This window comes from Phycomyces blakesleeanus (genome assembly GCF_001638985.1).
Source record: "Phycomyces blakesleeanus NRRL 1555(-) unplaced genomic scaffold PHYBLscaffold_21, whole genome shotgun sequence".
Classification (NCBI taxonomy): domain Eukaryota; kingdom Fungi; phylum Mucoromycota; class Mucoromycetes; order Mucorales; family Phycomycetaceae; genus Phycomyces; species Phycomyces blakesleeanus.
This window is the reverse complement of record NW_017265154.1, coordinates 314,659-333,181: the sequence shown is the minus strand read 5'-3', so window position 1 is coordinate 333,181 and position 18,523 is coordinate 314,659. Positions and strand designations below refer to the sequence as shown.

General features: G+C 35.5%; 5 protein-coding genes across 5 annotated transcripts; 2 read left to right on the top strand and 3 right to left on the bottom strand.

Annotated features, from left to right (window-relative positions):
- Window positions 1-20: 20 nt before the first annotated feature.
- PHYBLDRAFT_149310 (cytochrome P450 CYP5313) lies at window positions 21-2,251 on the top strand (the record flags this gene model as incomplete). Its single annotated transcript, XM_018432252.1, has 9 exons — window positions 21-83; window positions 235-341; window positions 435-583; window positions 651-706; window positions 770-1,048; window positions 1,139-1,210; window positions 1,312-1,734; window positions 1,815-1,954; window positions 2,050-2,251. 9 exons carry the CDS (start codon window positions 21-23, stop codon window positions 2,249-2,251), a joined length of 1,491 nt encoding a protein of 496 aa, XP_018287560.1.
- A 585-nt stretch (window positions 2,252-2,836) lies between these two features.
- Window positions 2,837-3,871, bottom strand: PHYBLDRAFT_66256 (hypothetical protein; the record flags this gene model as incomplete). The annotated part of the gene is made up of 1 exon (XM_018441614.1): window positions 2,837-3,871. The coding sequence occupies one exon, from the start codon at window positions 3,869-3,871 to the stop codon at window positions 2,837-2,839; it is 1,035 nt and encodes a 344-aa protein (XP_018287559.1).
- Window positions 3,872-4,370: 499 nt separating this feature from the next.
- On the bottom strand, window positions 4,371-6,338 carry PHYBLDRAFT_66257 (hypothetical protein; the record flags this gene model as incomplete). Its single annotated transcript, XM_018441615.1, has 1 exon — window positions 4,371-6,338. One exon carries the CDS (start codon window positions 6,336-6,338, stop codon window positions 4,371-4,373), a length of 1,968 nt encoding a protein of 655 aa, XP_018287558.1.
- Window positions 6,339-6,662: 324 nt separating this feature from the next.
- PHYBLDRAFT_66258 (hypothetical protein) lies at window positions 6,663-8,033 on the bottom strand (the record flags this gene model as incomplete). The annotated part of the gene is made up of 4 exons (XM_018441616.1): window positions 6,663-7,363; window positions 7,441-7,538; window positions 7,601-7,761; window positions 7,836-8,033. The coding sequence occupies 4 exons, from the start codon at window positions 8,031-8,033 to the stop codon at window positions 6,663-6,665; spliced, it is 1,158 nt and encodes a 385-aa protein (XP_018287557.1).
- A 4,746-nt stretch (window positions 8,034-12,779) lies between these two features.
- PHYBLDRAFT_188277 (hypothetical protein) lies at window positions 12,780-18,327 on the top strand (the record flags this gene model as incomplete). The annotated part of the gene is made up of 14 exons (XM_018439478.1): window positions 12,780-13,007; window positions 13,088-13,285; window positions 13,345-13,467; window positions 13,528-13,750; window positions 13,815-13,914; window positions 13,983-14,104; window positions 14,172-14,320; window positions 14,376-16,197; window positions 16,435-16,599; window positions 16,672-16,895; window positions 17,002-17,205; window positions 17,290-17,368; window positions 17,433-17,756; window positions 17,966-18,327. Exons 2-14 carry the CDS (start codon window positions 13,283-13,285, stop codon window positions 18,325-18,327), a joined length of 3,900 nt encoding a protein of 1,299 aa, XP_018287556.1. The 5' UTR covers window positions 12,780-13,007; window positions 13,088-13,282.
- Between the last annotated feature and the right edge of the window lie 196 nt (window positions 18,328-18,523).

Here is an 18,523-nt window from a genome sequence, read left to right as displayed (position 1 = left end):
CTTTCAAAGGGAAATTCGCCATGGCCTGGCCACTCGACTCTGTCAAAAACCAGAAGTTATACAGATTGGAAAAATCACAATTGGTTTATTTTTTTTGTACCATATTTCAAATGTAAAAATAATAATAATTACACTCTATGATATATACATAGATATAAGCTCATATGCATAAATGCGCAGATATATATATATATACACAAAAATTAAGATTGTAATGACTTTTGTTGTAAATAGAGATTTTACTATGCTTTTATTGGACCTTTGAGCAAGATACCTGGTCCTTGGATTGAGAAAATATTTCCAGAATTAGGTGGACTGTTCGGTAAACATCACAGCCAAAGGTATTGAACCAAAAGATGGTCTTTCTTTTCTTTTATTTTTTTCCCTTGCTAATTGAGCACATTCCGGGCATAAATGACGTTCCATTATTGTAGATTCATTACTTTAAAGAAATACCACGAAAAATATGGCCATATAGTTCGAATTGGCCCTACAGAGATATCAATTTCAGACAAAGACATGCTAAAGCAAATCTTGGTAACAGAAGACCTTTCTAAAGGCCTAGGATACAAAAGATTTCAAAGTAAGAAAGAAAAAAAGACTCAATTGTCACTCTAGATTATCTTATTAATATACTATGCATAATCTAGATGGCGGAAGAGCAAATATATTTGACACAACAGACAAAGGGTTCCATCGACAGCGTGTAAGCTATGACAACCTTTGTAATAACATATGGTGGTTGGCGTATATTAATTTTTTTTCGCAGAGACGTCTCGTTTCTCCAGCCTTTTCAATCAAATACATCAATTCTCTTGAGCCATTGATTGAATCTGTCACAGAATCTTTAATTGCACGAATTAACAGGGATATAGAAGGCACAAAGTCAAGCAAAGGGTTTGGACAAATAGACATTTGGAGACTCTTTCAATTATTTTCATTGGATGTTGTTGGCGAAACTTCTTTTGGAGGAACATTTAATGCGCTAGAAGACAGCAACCATGTTGTACCAGTGACGATAAGCAAGCTATTAAGAACTCTAGGTTTTGTAAGTCATCTTTTTCTTTCTTTATTTTTGGACCAATCGGTTTTATAATAACATATTACTAAGCTTATATATAATAATAATTATTATTAGGTTGTGAACTATCCGTGGATTGTGAAACTTCTTCGTATTAAAAAAGCCAAAAAGACCCCACGCCTAGTGGCTGTAAGTGAGAATGACTGACTGATTGATTTTGATTTTATTCTATTTTTGATTTTTTTTAAAAAAAATATGATATGTTTCTAATCTTATCGTTTTCCGAAAAGTTTGCTACCGATATTGTTCTTGGTCGTCTAGAGAAAGGCGATAGACGCAATGATATTCTTCAGATTATGATAGATACTCAAAAAGCAGCCAAGGAAGAAGATCGTTTGAGTACAGATGACATTATATCAGAAATAACAATGTTCCTTGTCGCAGGCACAGAAACTATCAGTGGAACAATGGGCTTCGTTTTTATTGAATTGTGTAGACACAAGAATGTCTGGTTAAAGCTACGGGATGAGATTGACGGAATAGTCTTGGAGGAAGGAAAGAAGTTTCCTTGTCAGAGCCAACTCAAGGATCTTCCTTATCTCAATGCAGTTATAAATGAAACGATGCGTCTAAATTCTATTGTCTCTAATGGCATTGATAGAATTGCAACTCGAGATATCTTTATGAAAGGAGATGTTCTTGTACCAGAAGGGGTATTTATCTTATATATATATATATAAGAATGCGTTTATGTATATAGTAATCAAATGTTCTCAAAATATTATTATTTTAGACTACAGTAAGATGCAGTCCCTGGATTGCCCAGACACACCCAGATTACTGGCCCGAACCCCTGTCTTTTAATCCAGACAGATGGCTCCCAGGCACAGATTCAAAGCCTAATATGGAAGCTTATTTCCCATTCAGCACAGGGTAGGAAGTATTCTTTTCTTTCTTTCTTTCTTTATAGAGAGATTAATATATATATATATATATATGCTTATTTATTAAAAACTGGCTTTGTACAGTTCGCGAAATTGCATTGGAAAAACACTTGCTATAAATGAGATGCGACTTGTTATATCTGCATTGATAAAGAACTTCGATTTGGACGATATCCCCAAAGAAATGATGGCTGCAAATGAAAAGAGATACTACATCACGCTAACTTTGGAATCTGGAAGCTTCAAGCTTCTTTTGAAGCCTAGAAATGCTTGCCCACAATTATAATTAATTGAATTTTATTTTATTTAATTATTTTATAAGTAAAATTCTATTTACATACCTTCGTCGCAACCAAAGCATTTAATAACAATAAAAGGGTTATACAGTAAAACAGACTGCACAAATCGCGCAATTCGAGAATACAAGACAGATTTTTAAGAGTTATTAGCCGTTATGAATGGATCTTCTTCTCAGATAAACAGTACAGAAAAGTATTCTTAGGATATTAACTTATTAAACATCTTGGCACTATTATATGTATATAATGTATGATCAACCTTTTATTTAAATATAAAAATCCTTTGAAAAGTCTTATCCCAAAAATGCGCCTTACAAATGTGTTTTAGTATATTTTATGAATAATTGGTATGGACAGGTGAAAATGTTTTTATTGTGGGTTTGTCTAGGCCTTGCGCATTTTAGCATAGTGGCGACCCAAGAGAGCTGCGGCAGAAGAAATAAGAGAAAAAACAAAAATATGACTGATGAGACTAGCTAAGGGGAAGAGAAAGAATAATACAGATTAAAATAAGAGAGACAGAGAGGAGGGGAGAAGACAGGACAAGGAGAGAAGACTATAAGCAAGCTTATTTATCCTATGACCATGGCAGTGGCAGTGTCAATGGCACTGGCTTGGGGGCCAGATGGAAGGTTTCGGTCTTCCAGATACTGCTCAAGGCAGACTGGAGGGAGGCGAAGAGAGCTACTTTCCACTGTACAAAAGTGCCTCATGACACTTTTGCCCAGTGGGGCAGGGAGGCGAAGGCAGAGAGCGAGAAGACGTTGGCGGTGTAGCTTGTATGCAAGCTGTTGGCGTTCCTGCACAGGTTTGTGGGCATGTGCCGGATCAGCAATGATCCGATGGTCCAAGGGATCAAAATCTGTCTTCACAGACACGCCAATGTCTGCGAAGAGCTGGGTGATCTTGTCCTTGAAGTCGTTGTGCACAAGGAGGGAGAGAGTGCCGCGTTCCGGGAACGCAATGTCCAAGACACGGGACTGTTGGATCTTGAATGTTCTCAAGAGCTTTCGTACTTGGGAGTACTTGAGATGGTGGCGGCAGGGCAGGTATACAAATGCATATGCAGATGGTCCACTTTCTGGTTGCAGGGCGCGGGTAGCTTGGGCAGTGGTGAGCTTGGGCTGGTTGGGTTTCTTCCCCATCGCCTTCTTGGCAGCAGCCAAAAACGTGGTAGGTGAGGGTGTAGGGATGGTGACAGGACCATGGGCAGAGGCTTCCGCTGAGGAATTCTCAACAGGAGCAATCTCTGTGGGCGGGAGAGTGGTGGTGATGAAAGTTGAAGCACCAGGTACTTGTACCTGAAGCTGGAGTTGGTTGTGTAGGAACTCTACGTGCTCATTTGCGACGCGGAGCTCCTCGGTAAGAGTGCTGTTCTGTTCTTGAAGTGCAATTGAATGCGCTACAATTACATCTATCTTGCTAAGCAGAACTTTCTGCTGTTCTTCGTGTATGGCTGCGCGTGCAAGCGCCTCGTCCAAAATGGCTTTTAGCCGAGTGTTCTCGGGGTCGCAAAACATTTGGTCAGCCGACGATTTTGCCAGCCTAGACTGTTGAGGAGGAACTGTCTTGAAGACGTTCGTGTTGGTGGATCCCTTTGGACTCATGGCAACTTGATAAAACAGAGGTTACTTAGGTCAGCAAGGTTGGCGGGACAGGGATGGGAGTGGATGCGTGGTTGATTGGTTGTTTTTGAGTAATGGGTTTTTTAATTGGTATGGACAGGCTAAAAAGTTCGAAAAAAAAGTTCAAAGTAAGATTGGCCAATTAAATTAATTTATGGCTGCCGGACTTTGTTTTTTAAAAAGTTAAAATTGGTTCAAATGCGCTTCGATAAAATAAATGCTTAAAATACCATATCTTCCATTTGGAAAACTTATTTTATTACAGGTTTTTCTAGACTTTGCACCTTGTGGCAAATCTCCTCTACCAAAAACATGATCTTTTTCTCAATCAAATTGGCAACTGAAGAAGACTAGCCAGTCAAAATTGTTTGAACTTTTTTGAGCTTTTTTGAACAATTTTTTTTTACACTCTCATTAATATGTCTTACATCTTTGAACTTTTTATCCTGCCAATACTAAATATATAGTTAATTTTTGGACATCAATACAAAGAAACTTCATTAAATATAATCTGTGCGACAGACTGACACCGTATACGGATGTAACCTTGAGGAATATCCTGCTTCCACTGTCTTTTCCCGCTGTAAGAGAATATATTGGTCATCAAAATCTGATCCCATTCTTCAGAGCTAATTTCGTAGTCTCTGACCCTTCTTGCATCTTCTCCAGAGAGTCTACGAACTCTTCTTTTTTCATAATCCGCATTTTCATCATACCGGTGATACCAACGCGACATCCCAAACTCTACATCTTCTTCTTGCTTATCCTGATCGTACCAGCGTAGAGCCGGTGACTCCCTTCGTCTTAGCATATTGTTCATTTTGTCTAATGCAGAAACAGATAAAAGAGCCAAGTAGTTCCCTCTTCTTCTCTCACAATCAGAGTTGAGTCGAATACATTTTATATCATTGAGCACGATACTCTGGAAGGTGTGCTCAGGCATGTTTATCTCCACAGATCTGTCCGGGAACACTTGTTCATTTTCCACCGAATTTAAGGCCAGAGAAGATAGGTTTGGGCAACGAAGGGCGAGATGATAAATAATGTCATGTATATCTAGAATAGAGAACTTGATGGAGAGACTTGTTAAGCACCGATGGAGCCCAAAATACTGGTACCCGTGAGATTCATCAGAGATTGACACATGGCAGGTAAATATTGATATTGATTCAAGATGGTGACAGAAATCCAAAATCCAGTCAAACATAAATACAGTTTGAGGAAGGTCACCAGATATTGATAGAGATGTGAGCTGTCGGCAGTGATAAAGAGGGCGAATGACATTCAGAAAGTGGGCTCCTCTCCATGCTTTCATAGTAAGTTCCTTGAGGGTATCTTTTGAGCTTTCCAACATAGATTCAAAATTATCCAGTCCATCCAAGCGATCTCTTGAGGATGAAAGAAACCCAATTTGAATACTCTCAAGTGAAACCCTTTTGTTCTGAATTGTTTCAAAAAACGCTCGGCCTGGCCATAGTCGTACAGGTATTCTGTGCAGCCGGAGCTTCTTTAACCGAGATAATCGCTTTGCCAAACTTAAATAAGGGCTCTCCATGGTTTCGTTTTCCAAGCGTATCTGACCAAGTCTTGTCATTTCTTCTCTGGCGAACCCTGTCCATAAAAGTTCTTCCAAATTGGGGTATTTGTGAATAAAGTAGCTCATATTCTGGTAATGATTTTGGCGAACATCTTTCAGTGAAAGAACACGAAGGTTTTTGCTTTGTTTTATCTTGGTAGGGTTAAGGTCAATAACCCCAAAAGCCACTCTCGACTGGATATTAATGCACATTAGGCCTAGATGCTCAAGATATGGACATGATGAACTTATGGTATCAATATCATCAAAAGAAAATTGTGCTCGAGGACTATCCCGTTGATTCCACATAACAAACTCTCCAGCCAGGTTGAGTTTCTTTAGACCAGGCAAAAGAGATAACATGAACACCAGCCGGCGATTCTCTTGCCATTCGTTTACAATCATGCCATTGAGATTGAGTTGGGTCAGATTACTGCCAACCTCCTTGATTAGTGAATTTGCAATGCGCACACGATTGAGGCTCGGAAGAGTTTTTAAGAGCTTTAGGGTGCCTAGTTTACTCGGACTGCGGAGATAGCGCCAGAGACGAGGGTTGAATTCAATAGTCTGAATGAAAGGGCAGAACTGTATTAATTGATCTAATTCGCCCGAGGTGAATCCAACTTGATCCCCAATAATCAAGCTCTCGACAAAATAACCGAGCCCTCCTCCTTTTATTGACGATGTTTGAAGGAGGATCGAATAAAGCTGCTTGAACTGTCTTCGTGTTCTTATCTTGATAGTCGTGTACAGGACTTGACGAAACAAGTCAGTCCATGTTTTGTGAACGTGGGTGCATTCAATATGTTCTATAATACTCAAGTGATTTGCAATGTTTTCGAGAATCTCAAGTGGTAGAGAGCCATTCGCCATGTCAATTGTTGCTCAACAACCAATTGTGGTGGTCAGGGAAAAATTATGCTTTATTACTGTACTAAGAACTTGCCAAATTGTTACTCTATACGAAATAGGTGTGGACAACTATTTTTTTTTTGAATTCCGGCGACAGTATAGAAAGGACTTTAGCCATAACAATCATTAATATATGTATGGCGTTAAAGGCGAATTTTACACAAGAAAAAATGATTCATTTATTTTATGTATGCTTTTTAAGAGAATGTATATATCAAACTTCGAATGCTACGATATACTATGTGAAAAAGAAACCCTTAGAGTGACTACAGGAAATCTGCAGCCCTACAACATCTTGGAAGATGGTGTAAAGTGCTTACGATTGTCAGCAAAGAAGGTTGAGAATCTCTTTGGATCACGCCCAATAAGGCCCTGTAGGTCGTGGGTTGGATGTTCTTGAGGGTAATTTTCAATGTTTTCAAACAGATCCATCATCAAATCAATCACATAAGAGTTAAGATAGTGTCCAGGGTTTGGTAAAAGAGCGGGAAGATCCATGCCACAGGAAGTTGGTTGATCATGCTCTTTGTCTGAATTGGAGGTGCCAGAAGAACTACGCATGTTATAAGGAATCTTTGGTATATTTTCAGTGATGGAAGAGACCATATCCTTGATAGCGGATGTAGTAGATAGATTTTGAAGATAGTCACGCATGTCTTTGTTTGAAATCTTCTCGTACTCAACACACGCCTCTTCATTTTCGAGACCTTTGTTGAGAGATTCTGTCATCATTTTTCCAGTGTAATTATGGGAAGAAGAGAGATGATAGATTCGCTTCAAGGCCTGATCGGGGATATCTGGCTCATCATCTTGGTTATCGCTCTCGGTTTGTTTTCGAGGACTAAGCAAAAGTGTCGCGCAAGCGTCGCATAGGTCAAGCACATCAATTGCAGGGAAGGAAGTATTGTCACTCAACGGAAGACCAAGCTTGCCCTTGTCTTGGATCATTCCGGACCAGAAAAAGGCTAGCTGGTAAAGCAACGGGACTCTGAAATGATAAAAAAATGTGTTAGATTATTTTCATTACATATGTATATGAAAAAAAATACTTGCCTGAACACACACCATCTTCCATAGGCAAACTTTTTACTAAGATGATCTTCCAATTGACGAAACTGACCCAAGACGGTATTTTCATAGCTGGCCTGCTCTGATGAGCACCTGTTCGAGAGTAGGTTGTTAAAATAAAAAATATACACAAAACTACTTTCAAATTAACTTACATAGAAATCATCTGAATGCACTTGAGCTTCTCTTCTGCAGCAGCATCAAGGACATTAATTCCATACTGAACACAATGATCTGACATGTTTGGGACAAATAGGGCACACTTGACATTCTTCATATGATCCCTAAGAGCAAATTGACTGCTGTAGTCAACTTCCTATAAGTATACAATTTTTTTTAAATGTGAGAATATTGAAAGATGGCTTTATTAAACAATTGGTTTTTTTTTACCTTGATGTCGATACCCATGCCTTCCAATTTTTTCATGTTCTTAAGACTCTCGCACAACACACGAACTTTCCAGTTTTTCTTGTGAAGACGACCAGGCTGACGCTCTAGCTGATTTGCAAGATACCAAGTCAAAGCGTGGCCTGTATACGACTCTCCGTTGGTGATAAGAATATAGTGGGTGGTAGAAGAAGTTTCCATTTTTAAGTATAATAGTAAAAGAAATAGAGTGCATGAATTTAGAGCTATTATATACTATTTATTTCCAAAATTTAATCATATAACATAATGTAGTTTCAAGTAAACAGGATTTTATCATGAATCAATAAACATTATTTGAGGTAAATCAAGACTTGTTTCATTGCTGATTGCAAAGCCTTTTTTATCAAAGTTAAACAAGATAAAAGCACGTAGAAGTATATCAGCAAGAATTACGGACAGAAGTAGAGATATATCTTTCTTTAAGAAGCACAAAGTTAGCATCAAAGTATATAAGAAATACCTCTATAAATTTAATGAAATATACTTATATTTATTTCTAATAAGATTTGGGCCTTTTTAAATAGTAAAGAAGACTTAAAGAGTGATTAGTCAATGTATATTACAGTATATGCTCTCATACAGGATATCGAGCTAGGTATGGTTTGCGAGATGTAATTAACAAGTCTCCAAAAATAACAAGATTTTTTTAACAAAGTAATAATTGAGTATTTACATATTGGTTCTTTCTTTTTATATATATAAAAGAATAAAAGAGTTATATTACTTGGTAAAAAAATATTTACAAATTTTTAATTTGTGCATCTAAAAACAGAGGGATATAATATTGGTTGCTCTCAGTTTTATACCACAAAAGTAGGCTGGGTCAACTATATTACGATATATACCCAAAGTAATTTACTGAATATCAAAGAAGTCTAGTAAGTGTTTTGTTTTATCCCCGAGAGACATTTCTTCTAATGAGGAATATATTAATAATAGCTTTTAAAAATCCTATGATCAATATTATCAGAGGCTACAATTTATCTTGTGGAAATTAGCCATTATATCAGATGTTCTCAACACATAATGACATATATATATGTAAGTATAAAAGCATATCTCTTGTATAAATCAAACAAGAACACAAACGTTTATGCGTGCAAATATATTAAAACAGGTATGTATGTATGCAAACATAACATGAGAAATTCTGTTTACTGAAAGGAGGATATATTGAATAAACAGGAATTTAGAATAATCACAAGCTAAACAAAGTTGTGTTTTCTGTGTGTTGTGTGTACGAATGTTTTTTTTTTTTGGTTATGAGGCGTGTGTTGTTATTTATTATCTGCAGATACGTGTTTAACCGATTCTAACAAGTAACTTTGTTTTTGTTCTCAGAGATAGACAGACATATAATGACAGCTACTCTCGTCACTCTTTATCTCTATAATTTTGAAACTACAGCCTATAGTTATTTATACTGACAAAATAGATAATAATATAGTATATCTATCTCAATTTCGTACATTATGTATTATATATGAGACGAAAAAGTCCTTAATTTACGCCAATGGGAAGTCAAAAAGCACTAATAATGTATATGTTGCTTTTTATGTTACAGTCAGGGTTATATATATATATATTAATGTTGTTTTTTTTTAAAAAAAAAGAAAAGGAATCAAGCTATTACTGACAAGAAGTACGGTACCCAGAGGATACAAATATACATTATTATTTATCGCCCAATTTATATCTGTTATATATCTTTTGTGCTTATTTTTCAGAGCTGATAATTGAAACACTTTATAAGAGATCTAGACTTTTACTTAGATCGAGTATTGGCTAAATTAGAAAGTTATATATTCAGATTTATACACAAATGATTAACTAATATATATTTCAGTTAATGCAAGGGTAAATTTATAGCATATTATGCATATTTATTTGTAATGCAAATAAAATAGTGACGCTTGTATTTACATAAACAGATAAATAGGAAGGGTACTCCAGTGTTTAATTTTCGGGTATGATTATAATATATTCATGATTAAATGTTCATCTTTTTACTTTCAATAATATCTATTCTTTTCCTACCTTTATTTCTATAACTAATCGAAGGTGGTAAGCGGCGAGGCTTAATTTTCATAGACGTGTTGGAGTTATAAAGGCTTCAACATATTGAATTATGTCAGAGCTATAAAATAAGCCGTTTGTTTATTGTTATTGTTATCAATAGAGCAAATCGTTTAAATTGTAACTTACATAAATCATAACAAAGTCCCACGCTTAACGCCTTTTAAATATAGTATGGTTTCCATTAATAGAATGAGCCTTGTTAACCACAAATATTGTGATATTATAGACCTAAAACGATATATAACCCATTAAAAGCCGTGTTTTAATAAAAGGTATATCAATGGTTTTTATTCAATGGATTCCAAGTATTTATCTTACTAATAAACTAAAGAAAAATTACATATTATAATAAGTAAGTTCTTAAATGAATATTACCATGTACTTATGTTTAAGACAATGTATCTAAATTTCTCATTTTATATATTAATTGGATTTTAACAATCTTACTAAAGCATCTAATTGACCGAGCGAGCTATAAGAAAGACCTTTTTATTATAGATATATTTACACGCTCCTATACTCAGAAAAAAATGGCTGATTTGCAAAATAAAGTTTTTCAAAGCACCTATTATTTTGCACCAGAAGAAAGAATATATCAGATGCAAAGGCACGCAAACAATTACAGGAGTGATGTATTATACGGAACACGCTGTATCAATTGAGTTTTTCAAGATAACTTTATTGAAATTATTAACTAATAAAAGGAGAATACAGAACAAGCATACCCAGAATAGCCCTAGTATAAGTATATCCCTTAAAAGTTATAAACAGAAACATACACATACTAAAACACGGGAAAACATCGCTTGAATTTAGGTAAATTAAATATAGAAAAAGAAAAGTTTACGGTGTATATTAAGCATAATATGCAAGACAACAAAAAAAAACTAATATTTAAGAGCATAGAGTGTAGAGTTTAGAGTGTAGAGTTAATAAACCGAAGAAGGTATTTTTTGTAGTAAACGTCTATTATTTGAACTTTTAATTAATAGTATTATACTTTGATATATGCCTATAGTCTAAATAAATTATAGAGCCTTGTGAACAAAGGATGTGTAGCAATTATATCTAAAAGTAAACCTAGTATATCTTTAGGGTAAAGAAAAAGGGCTATATGGTTCTTCCCAATGAGCCTAAAAGAATATAGTCAGGTAGATTCTCTCATTCTATACATATTCAGAGGATAATCAAAAACCAACGTTTCGGACGTGAATCAGCCAAGATATATTTCAAACTAAAACCAGGCGCCTTGTGTACTGAAAGTAACTATATACAGAACTATATGTTTTTAGCCAAATATTTATTCGCTGTTATATAAGGAGATATACGGTAAGTTACAAATAAGGTGTCATGCATACACCTTGTGCTTCCAATTCTCAAAGAGATAGAACCTATTTTTTTTTATATTTTCTAACTTTGTTAATATAAGAGTATCCAAAACCTGCTGGTATATAATGTTAAATTACCAATTTTTGACCATAGTATCTTTGATAATAATAGTACCAGTCAATTACAGGGTTTAAAAAAGCTTCCTGTTCAAAAGTAGGTAGCAAAGTATGACTCATCAGATGCGTATAGTATTGAAAGGAGCGGTATGATAGTTAAAAGAGAGAACTATGATATACTTGGAGAACCTAAGTAGTAATGTAGTATGCCAAAGAAAACCAAGATGTTTAAGCTTTCATTCATTCAAACGCTTTAGATTACAAGATTCTGAATGCCAGATTATCACTTTATATTGTAAGAACACTCACGGAGAAAGTAAAAAAAAAAAGCAAGCACAAATAGCATCCCGAATAAAATATGCATTTAATATAAAAAAAAGTCTACTCTGAAACTAACATCTTGGTTTACCTGGGTTGCTATCGAAAGCCAAACAATATACTTTGACCGATACGGAGGTGAGTAAATTATATTCTTGTAATATATGTATTGAGCTCATCTGTCTGTGTTAATCAGATTATGAATAGACTTTCTTTTTTATACTTGGCTTTAATCAAATGATGTACTATATGACTGGCAGACAACCGAATATATTCAATCCTATGGTTTCCTGTACTTTCTTTACCATCAGATTGGTAGGGTGCTGAATGTCCGTAGCTTCTCTAATACTGGTATCCGTATTTGCAGTAGATTTTATCGTATTTTCATTGTGTTATCTATATATTTGCATATATAAAGGGCTATTATTATTTTGGGAGTTTAATAATGGCAAAAAAACTGCATTTTCAAGTTCACTGTGTATACTTATAAACATGTAACTCATTGCATGCCTGCATTAAAAATAGTTTTTGCTTGAAAACATGGACATTTATAATATACTTTCTATCATTTGAGACAGTGATATATACGGTTAAGGCTCTTGCACATTTGTGAGCTGCATAGACATCTTGAATCATTTAGAAAGTAAACGGTTATTCAGATGCTGTATTCAAAGCTCTAAACTATATAGTTTTATTCGTTCTAGCCTAATCAAGGTAATGTCTCCTTGAGTCGATTAATATTTATACACAATGGTAAAGACTGTGGGCTAATAAGGATAATGAAATATCATCAAAAAAGGCTTATTATTACCTGGCCAGATACGCTCTTTGAACAATTTAATATCACTACAAACCAAACTTTCATTCAGTACAAATTCTCTACAAAAGTAGGTAGCTAAATATTCATAATGTGTGTGTGTACACTGCAGGAATTAGCCTACAAATGCGGAAAGTGATTTTAAAAGAAAAGAAAAAAGCACCTCGATCATAAGCGGGAATTCTTGAATAATTTAAAAGCTAAAACTGAGTCATTCATGGTACATACAACTTTCTTATGATGAACACTTTACAACATTTCGACACTTGCAATCTCTCATTCAATAATACGATCCCGAAAGCATCTGGTTTTGTATCCTCATGCCAATCCCACGACTCAGACCATAATCCCGACTTGATATTTCGATATGATGATCAAATAGTGGAGATCAGGTTCACATCACCATGTGATGAGCAGATCCACACCACACTTAGATCAGCCGAGCTTTCTTCAATAATTTCAAAGAAGATCAAGGCAAGTGGCCTTTATCAATACACTGATTGTATAGAAAACATAAAAATGGTCCCTGTCTTACTTCTTTTTTTTTGCCGCAGTTATCCATTGATTATGTTTTTAGCTGCACATGTCAAAATACCCCAGTCCTTATTATAGTCGCGTCTGCTAAAAACGAAGCAGGCTACTATGTTTTTTGGCATAATATTTTCGTCAGAAATACATTGCTGGTTCTATTCGACTATCCTATTGAGGGACCAATTTCAACAGCAGCAGTTTCACGGTTACCTTGTGATATGGTAAACAAATAATATAATCAAATATAATCTGTACCAAATCTAATTTGCCAATTTTCCAGACCAACATGTTGCCTCCAAAATCAAAGTACAAGGAATGTCCAAGACATATACTAACTCTTGGAAAATTCGATGGGAGTGCAATACTTGCACTCTTAAAGCTTGGTGAAAAGCACATTTTAGCTGTAAGTGAAGTGATAAATAATTGGATTTACAGCATGAGGTAATCATAACGACATTTATAGAAAACCATTGCTGTACACATGTCACACACAAATGACCCTATTTCAGCAATGTATACTATCCCACAAGAACCCTGGGATAATAGACTCATTCGCAATGATCCTCGAATTATATTTGGATCGTCCAAAGGGTTTGCTCGTATATATCGGATCAAGGTTCACGATAAGAATAATATGCAGTCAGTTCCGGTTACACCAATTGGGGATTTTGTTTTATACCGTAATGGTGAGAGAAATTCATTTATGACTTTATTAAGCTTTATGGTACTAAACAACATACAAATCATTAGAACCTATTACTCATCTTTCTGGAATACGCTTAAGTCAGAATGTCAGGTCGATAATTTCCATGGGTCAGGATTCAAACAAAAATTTTGGAAGACGAAAAAGGTAAATCATGCTCCTTCAGAAAAGAGTGCATTTTCTTTTGTTACTGGATATCTTATCAATCATTGTAGCAAGACGTACGTTGTTATCATTCAAGTGCTAGGAAATGGATTAACAAGGCTAGTGAAGTACCTATGGCCTTCAGATATCATGAAGAATTCATCAACTATTGCAAAACTTTTCTTAGCTTCAGGTGAAAAATTGATAAACAAATGAGATCAACAATAAGAACAATGGTTGCTAAAAGCATTGTATTCTAGAGGATGATCATTACATTGTTACGGCTGTGTTTCAAGGACACGATAACAAGAACTTAATTGAAATAAGCAGTTGGAAATTTACTGAGAAAACGTGCACCCGTACTTTGTCTCATATAGTAGCCTGTAATGGTCTTAATGACATGATCCAAGTATGTCTAAAGTCATTTTTTATATCGATTGTATCTTTAAACTTACTATTACTAGGATATAAAGATTAACGATGATGCATCAGGGTGTATGATTCTCTTTTTGGACAGAATAACGTACCTGCCTATTCCTACAGAATCTCGGATCTCGGAAACTGGATATACTTCAGAAGATGTATTTGAAACACACGAGATTCAAGACGACTCGCCAGAACCAACACATATGGAAGATATGATCAGCGAGATCTCTAAGCCAGAGAAAGAATCATCATATACTTCTGAAATACCAATTTCAACATCTACCCCTTACCACGATACAGTCCTTGATAAAGAAAGCGATATATCTCTACTCACTAGTCTTAGTTTACAAATCCAGAATGATACCCAAGATAATCGAACTACTATCAAGTCAAATTCTACCAAAAATGAAAAAGAAGGCTTCGACGAAACGACTGAAGATACAGAATCTATATCCAGCTCAGTTTCCAAAAGTGTAATGGATGATTTAGCGAAAGATGTTACTGAGGATTATAGTATTTTGAAGAGTCAAAAAGAGATAGCCGAGCATGAATCCCAAATCAACTTTTGTGATATACCAGCCCAAGAACAGACAATAGCTTCTATACACCAAGACGAATGTGATATTGACACTGATTTGGATAGTCCAATACAGCAAAAAGAGATGGAAGACGAAATAAGTCCTTTGTCGATACTCAAAGAATGTACTGACGGAATCGTTCTTCCCGAGAATCAAGAAGATAGCATACACACTGAGGATCAGACGGAAGAATATTCTTGCAATTCAACTATTTCAAAAGTTTCAGAAAACTGTTATGTGGAGATTGGATTGACTAGTATTAGTAGATATTCTCATGTAAAGTGTTCTCAAGATCCCAATCAGCTTGCCAAACCCCTGCCTTCTAATGATGGTGAAGATAATTTTGATGCGGCTGATATGGAAGTAGATGAAATTGAATACACAGCCACAGAAGAATATATTGCCAGTCTTAAGCTACCCAGTGACCGGTTGAATATGTTGTGCGTACGTGATCACGATGAATACTCAGATAGCCGCCCAAGGGTTGTTGAAAAAAAGCCTAGTGAGCATATAACTATTACCGACAAAACATTTGAAGAAATACGAAATGATCCATCGAAAATTGTGTACAAAGTTGATCATGATGGGCCTTCAAATAGGCATTCAACAGTTACTGAGGAAAAGTCTGTTGAGAAATTTGGTGTTATCAATTATACAGCTGAAGAGCAACCAAGTGACTCATTAAAGAGCTTGGATATACTCGATACTGAAGACGTTTCAGATAGCCGTTCAATCACTGCTGAAAAGGACCCTACTGTACCTATTGATGTTGATGATAGAGTATCTAAAAGTTCACTCAACGACCGAACGAAAGAGATTCAATACATGCCAAACAATGAAATTAAGGAATATACCCAAGGACCAACAAGTTCCAAAAAGTCTAATCCAACAGAACCTTATCTAGATCTCATTCAAGAAAATATTTCAGAGAGTGTCGGCACTACTGAATCTAATCTGGATAAACTATTAAGCAATTCGGGCGATCCTTCGTATGACAAGACTATTGGCTCATCGAGAAATCTTGAACTTCTTGTTCCTGTTGAAAGTCCTACGATTGACAAAGGTTTGTCCCACGAGACCGCCAGCAACGTACTGGAGGGGTGTAATTATGGCAATAGCTCTGTGGATACCCCTGGTATAGAACCTTCTTCAGTTGAAGATGTGTCCAGAAACTCTGTTTCATTATATGAAAACGACCTTCCGGACGATGTCATATATCATAAACCTCATCTCTCGGAAAATACAAGTACAAATATACCAGCAGTTCCTACTTCTGATAAAGGTATTGAGAAGCAAAGTTCCTTTAATATATGTAGATATACATTTAAGAAACACGCACACACAAGCATACAAACATACACACAAAAGCTACTTCTTGAGTCAACCAGGGTTTTTTTTTTCATTTGAGGAAAACCCTCTTCTCAAAAAACTAAAACAAAATAATCTTCAATCCAAGACATATTCAATTAAAAATCCTGATGAATACCTTTGGACTTAACAACAAATAAATATTTTGTAGGAATGCCTATGCGTAGGGAAAATTCAGTATCCCGTGAGCCACCAACGAATGGTGGTTTTATTCCTGAACCCGTTATAGAGACTGTATCTCCAACAATTGCGTTGGACCTTTACGAATCAGACGAACTATACATTTATACATTAATAAGATATGTTGATCCTTCATGTAAGTTTAAATCGACTTTGTAATATATACATATGCCTTTATACTAATATTCTTGGTTTTATTTTATTTTAGGTCTTAATGTTTTTAAAAGCATTCTTCAACCGGCTCAACGTATCGAGTTTGTTTCAAAATTAAATATTGACGATCATATCAAGGAGTGTGCTCTCCATTACATTTCAAATGATACCAATTCGATGGTTCCCAAAGACCCACAAGCTATTTCCGCTATCACATTGCCAAATGATACACGGATAAAACTAGATATGTTTTGGTACTTGGATAACGGAAAATACAAGGTATATACTTGATATTCAACTCTTTGTTTTTTGTTTTTTGTTTTTTTTTGTTTTGAAATGGCAGGTATTATTTATGCATATATTTAATCCAACAAAAAAAACTTAGGAAGGAATAGATCTATTCAAATCTACAAGACTCGACTTTAATGATGTAACCAGAGTAGTCCACAGACTTTCCAAGCATTTTGATAAGATTGACATACCGGAAGTACCAACAGAATCAGCCTTGGATTTCAGCAATAGAAACCTCTACAAGAAGCAAAGAATATCATTGGAAAGAACTATTCATCCAGAATCATCTGGATCTGAGGTTGTTCACTTGTTTGTTTTTAATTAAATCCATTTATTGACAAGATTGTCTTACTAAATATGTTTGTTTGGTTTTTGTGTATAGAATTTCAAAAAAGGAAAGGATCTTGAAACTAGTTCAAGGGGGCAGTTTATTAGAAGCAAGGCAGATGGTATTTTAAAGAGTAAGTCAAATAACATTTGTAGCGACAGATAAAGTAAACTGATCCATGTTTTTGTCTATCATAGAGGAGTTGAGCAATAGATCGATTGATGACTTTCTAGCCTTGGCTACTACACTTGAAGAGCATGATATTCTCTCTCAGTATTGCTGGGAGCATCCGGAGCCTATCAGTAAACTATTCATTATGCATGGATGCATTTCACGATGTCTTTATGGTGACATATTGATTTTGGACTCGATGATAAAGAAAGCTGTGACTGACGGAACAATAAAGGTTGACAAGAAAATATACCGGTGTTGTAGTTTACTTGCCGACGTTGCTAGAGGGTGTATTCCAAAGATTGTACTTGACCTTCCACTTGAAATCTTTGGACGACCGGCAGGAAGAGGTAAATATTTCTATCTAAATCCTTAATTCTCAAAGGTTACACAGACCAGTCCATCTACGTACAATATTATTGGAGTTTGTGTGACCTTGACTATATAAAAGAATTTTAACCCGCAATTACTTTAAGCAAATTGTATATTAGATCAGGGGGGTTAATTTGTCCATTAATTTTTTACTTCTTCTCACTTTATGCTTGTCATTTACTCATAGCCGGAAATCCGTTTTTGGGAAAAGTCAAAGGCAAGAATGGTGTTCAACCTAATGATCTCCAGTTCGGTATAAAGATGCTCCAAATGGCGTTAAAGGCATGCATGGCACGGACAAGTATGCAGAGCACAGAAAATACTGCGCTTCAAACGTCCCCTGCGATCAAGCGGGATTTGATATACAATGAATGCTGGAACAATGTTGAGATAGTTTTCAATGACTCCAGGCGAAAAGGCAAATCTCCCCAAGAAATCCTGCCTGAACATTTTTCTATGCTTCAGCCCAGACGCAAACACGACAACTCTGGCACTGTTGAAGATGATTTAGAGCCGTTTGAACACCATAACAAGAAAGTCTCTCTGTAAATACGGTTAGTTTTATGTATCTATATAATGTTAAAGAGCTCCATCATTAATCATATACAATTATATCGCAGTCAAGTTCCTTTATTTTATTAATATTCACTAAAAGAGACATATATATACAGATTTATGAAACATTCTCCACTTTGAAAGTGCTAGGATTGATATAAAAAGCAAAAAAAAAAAAAAGCTCACAAAA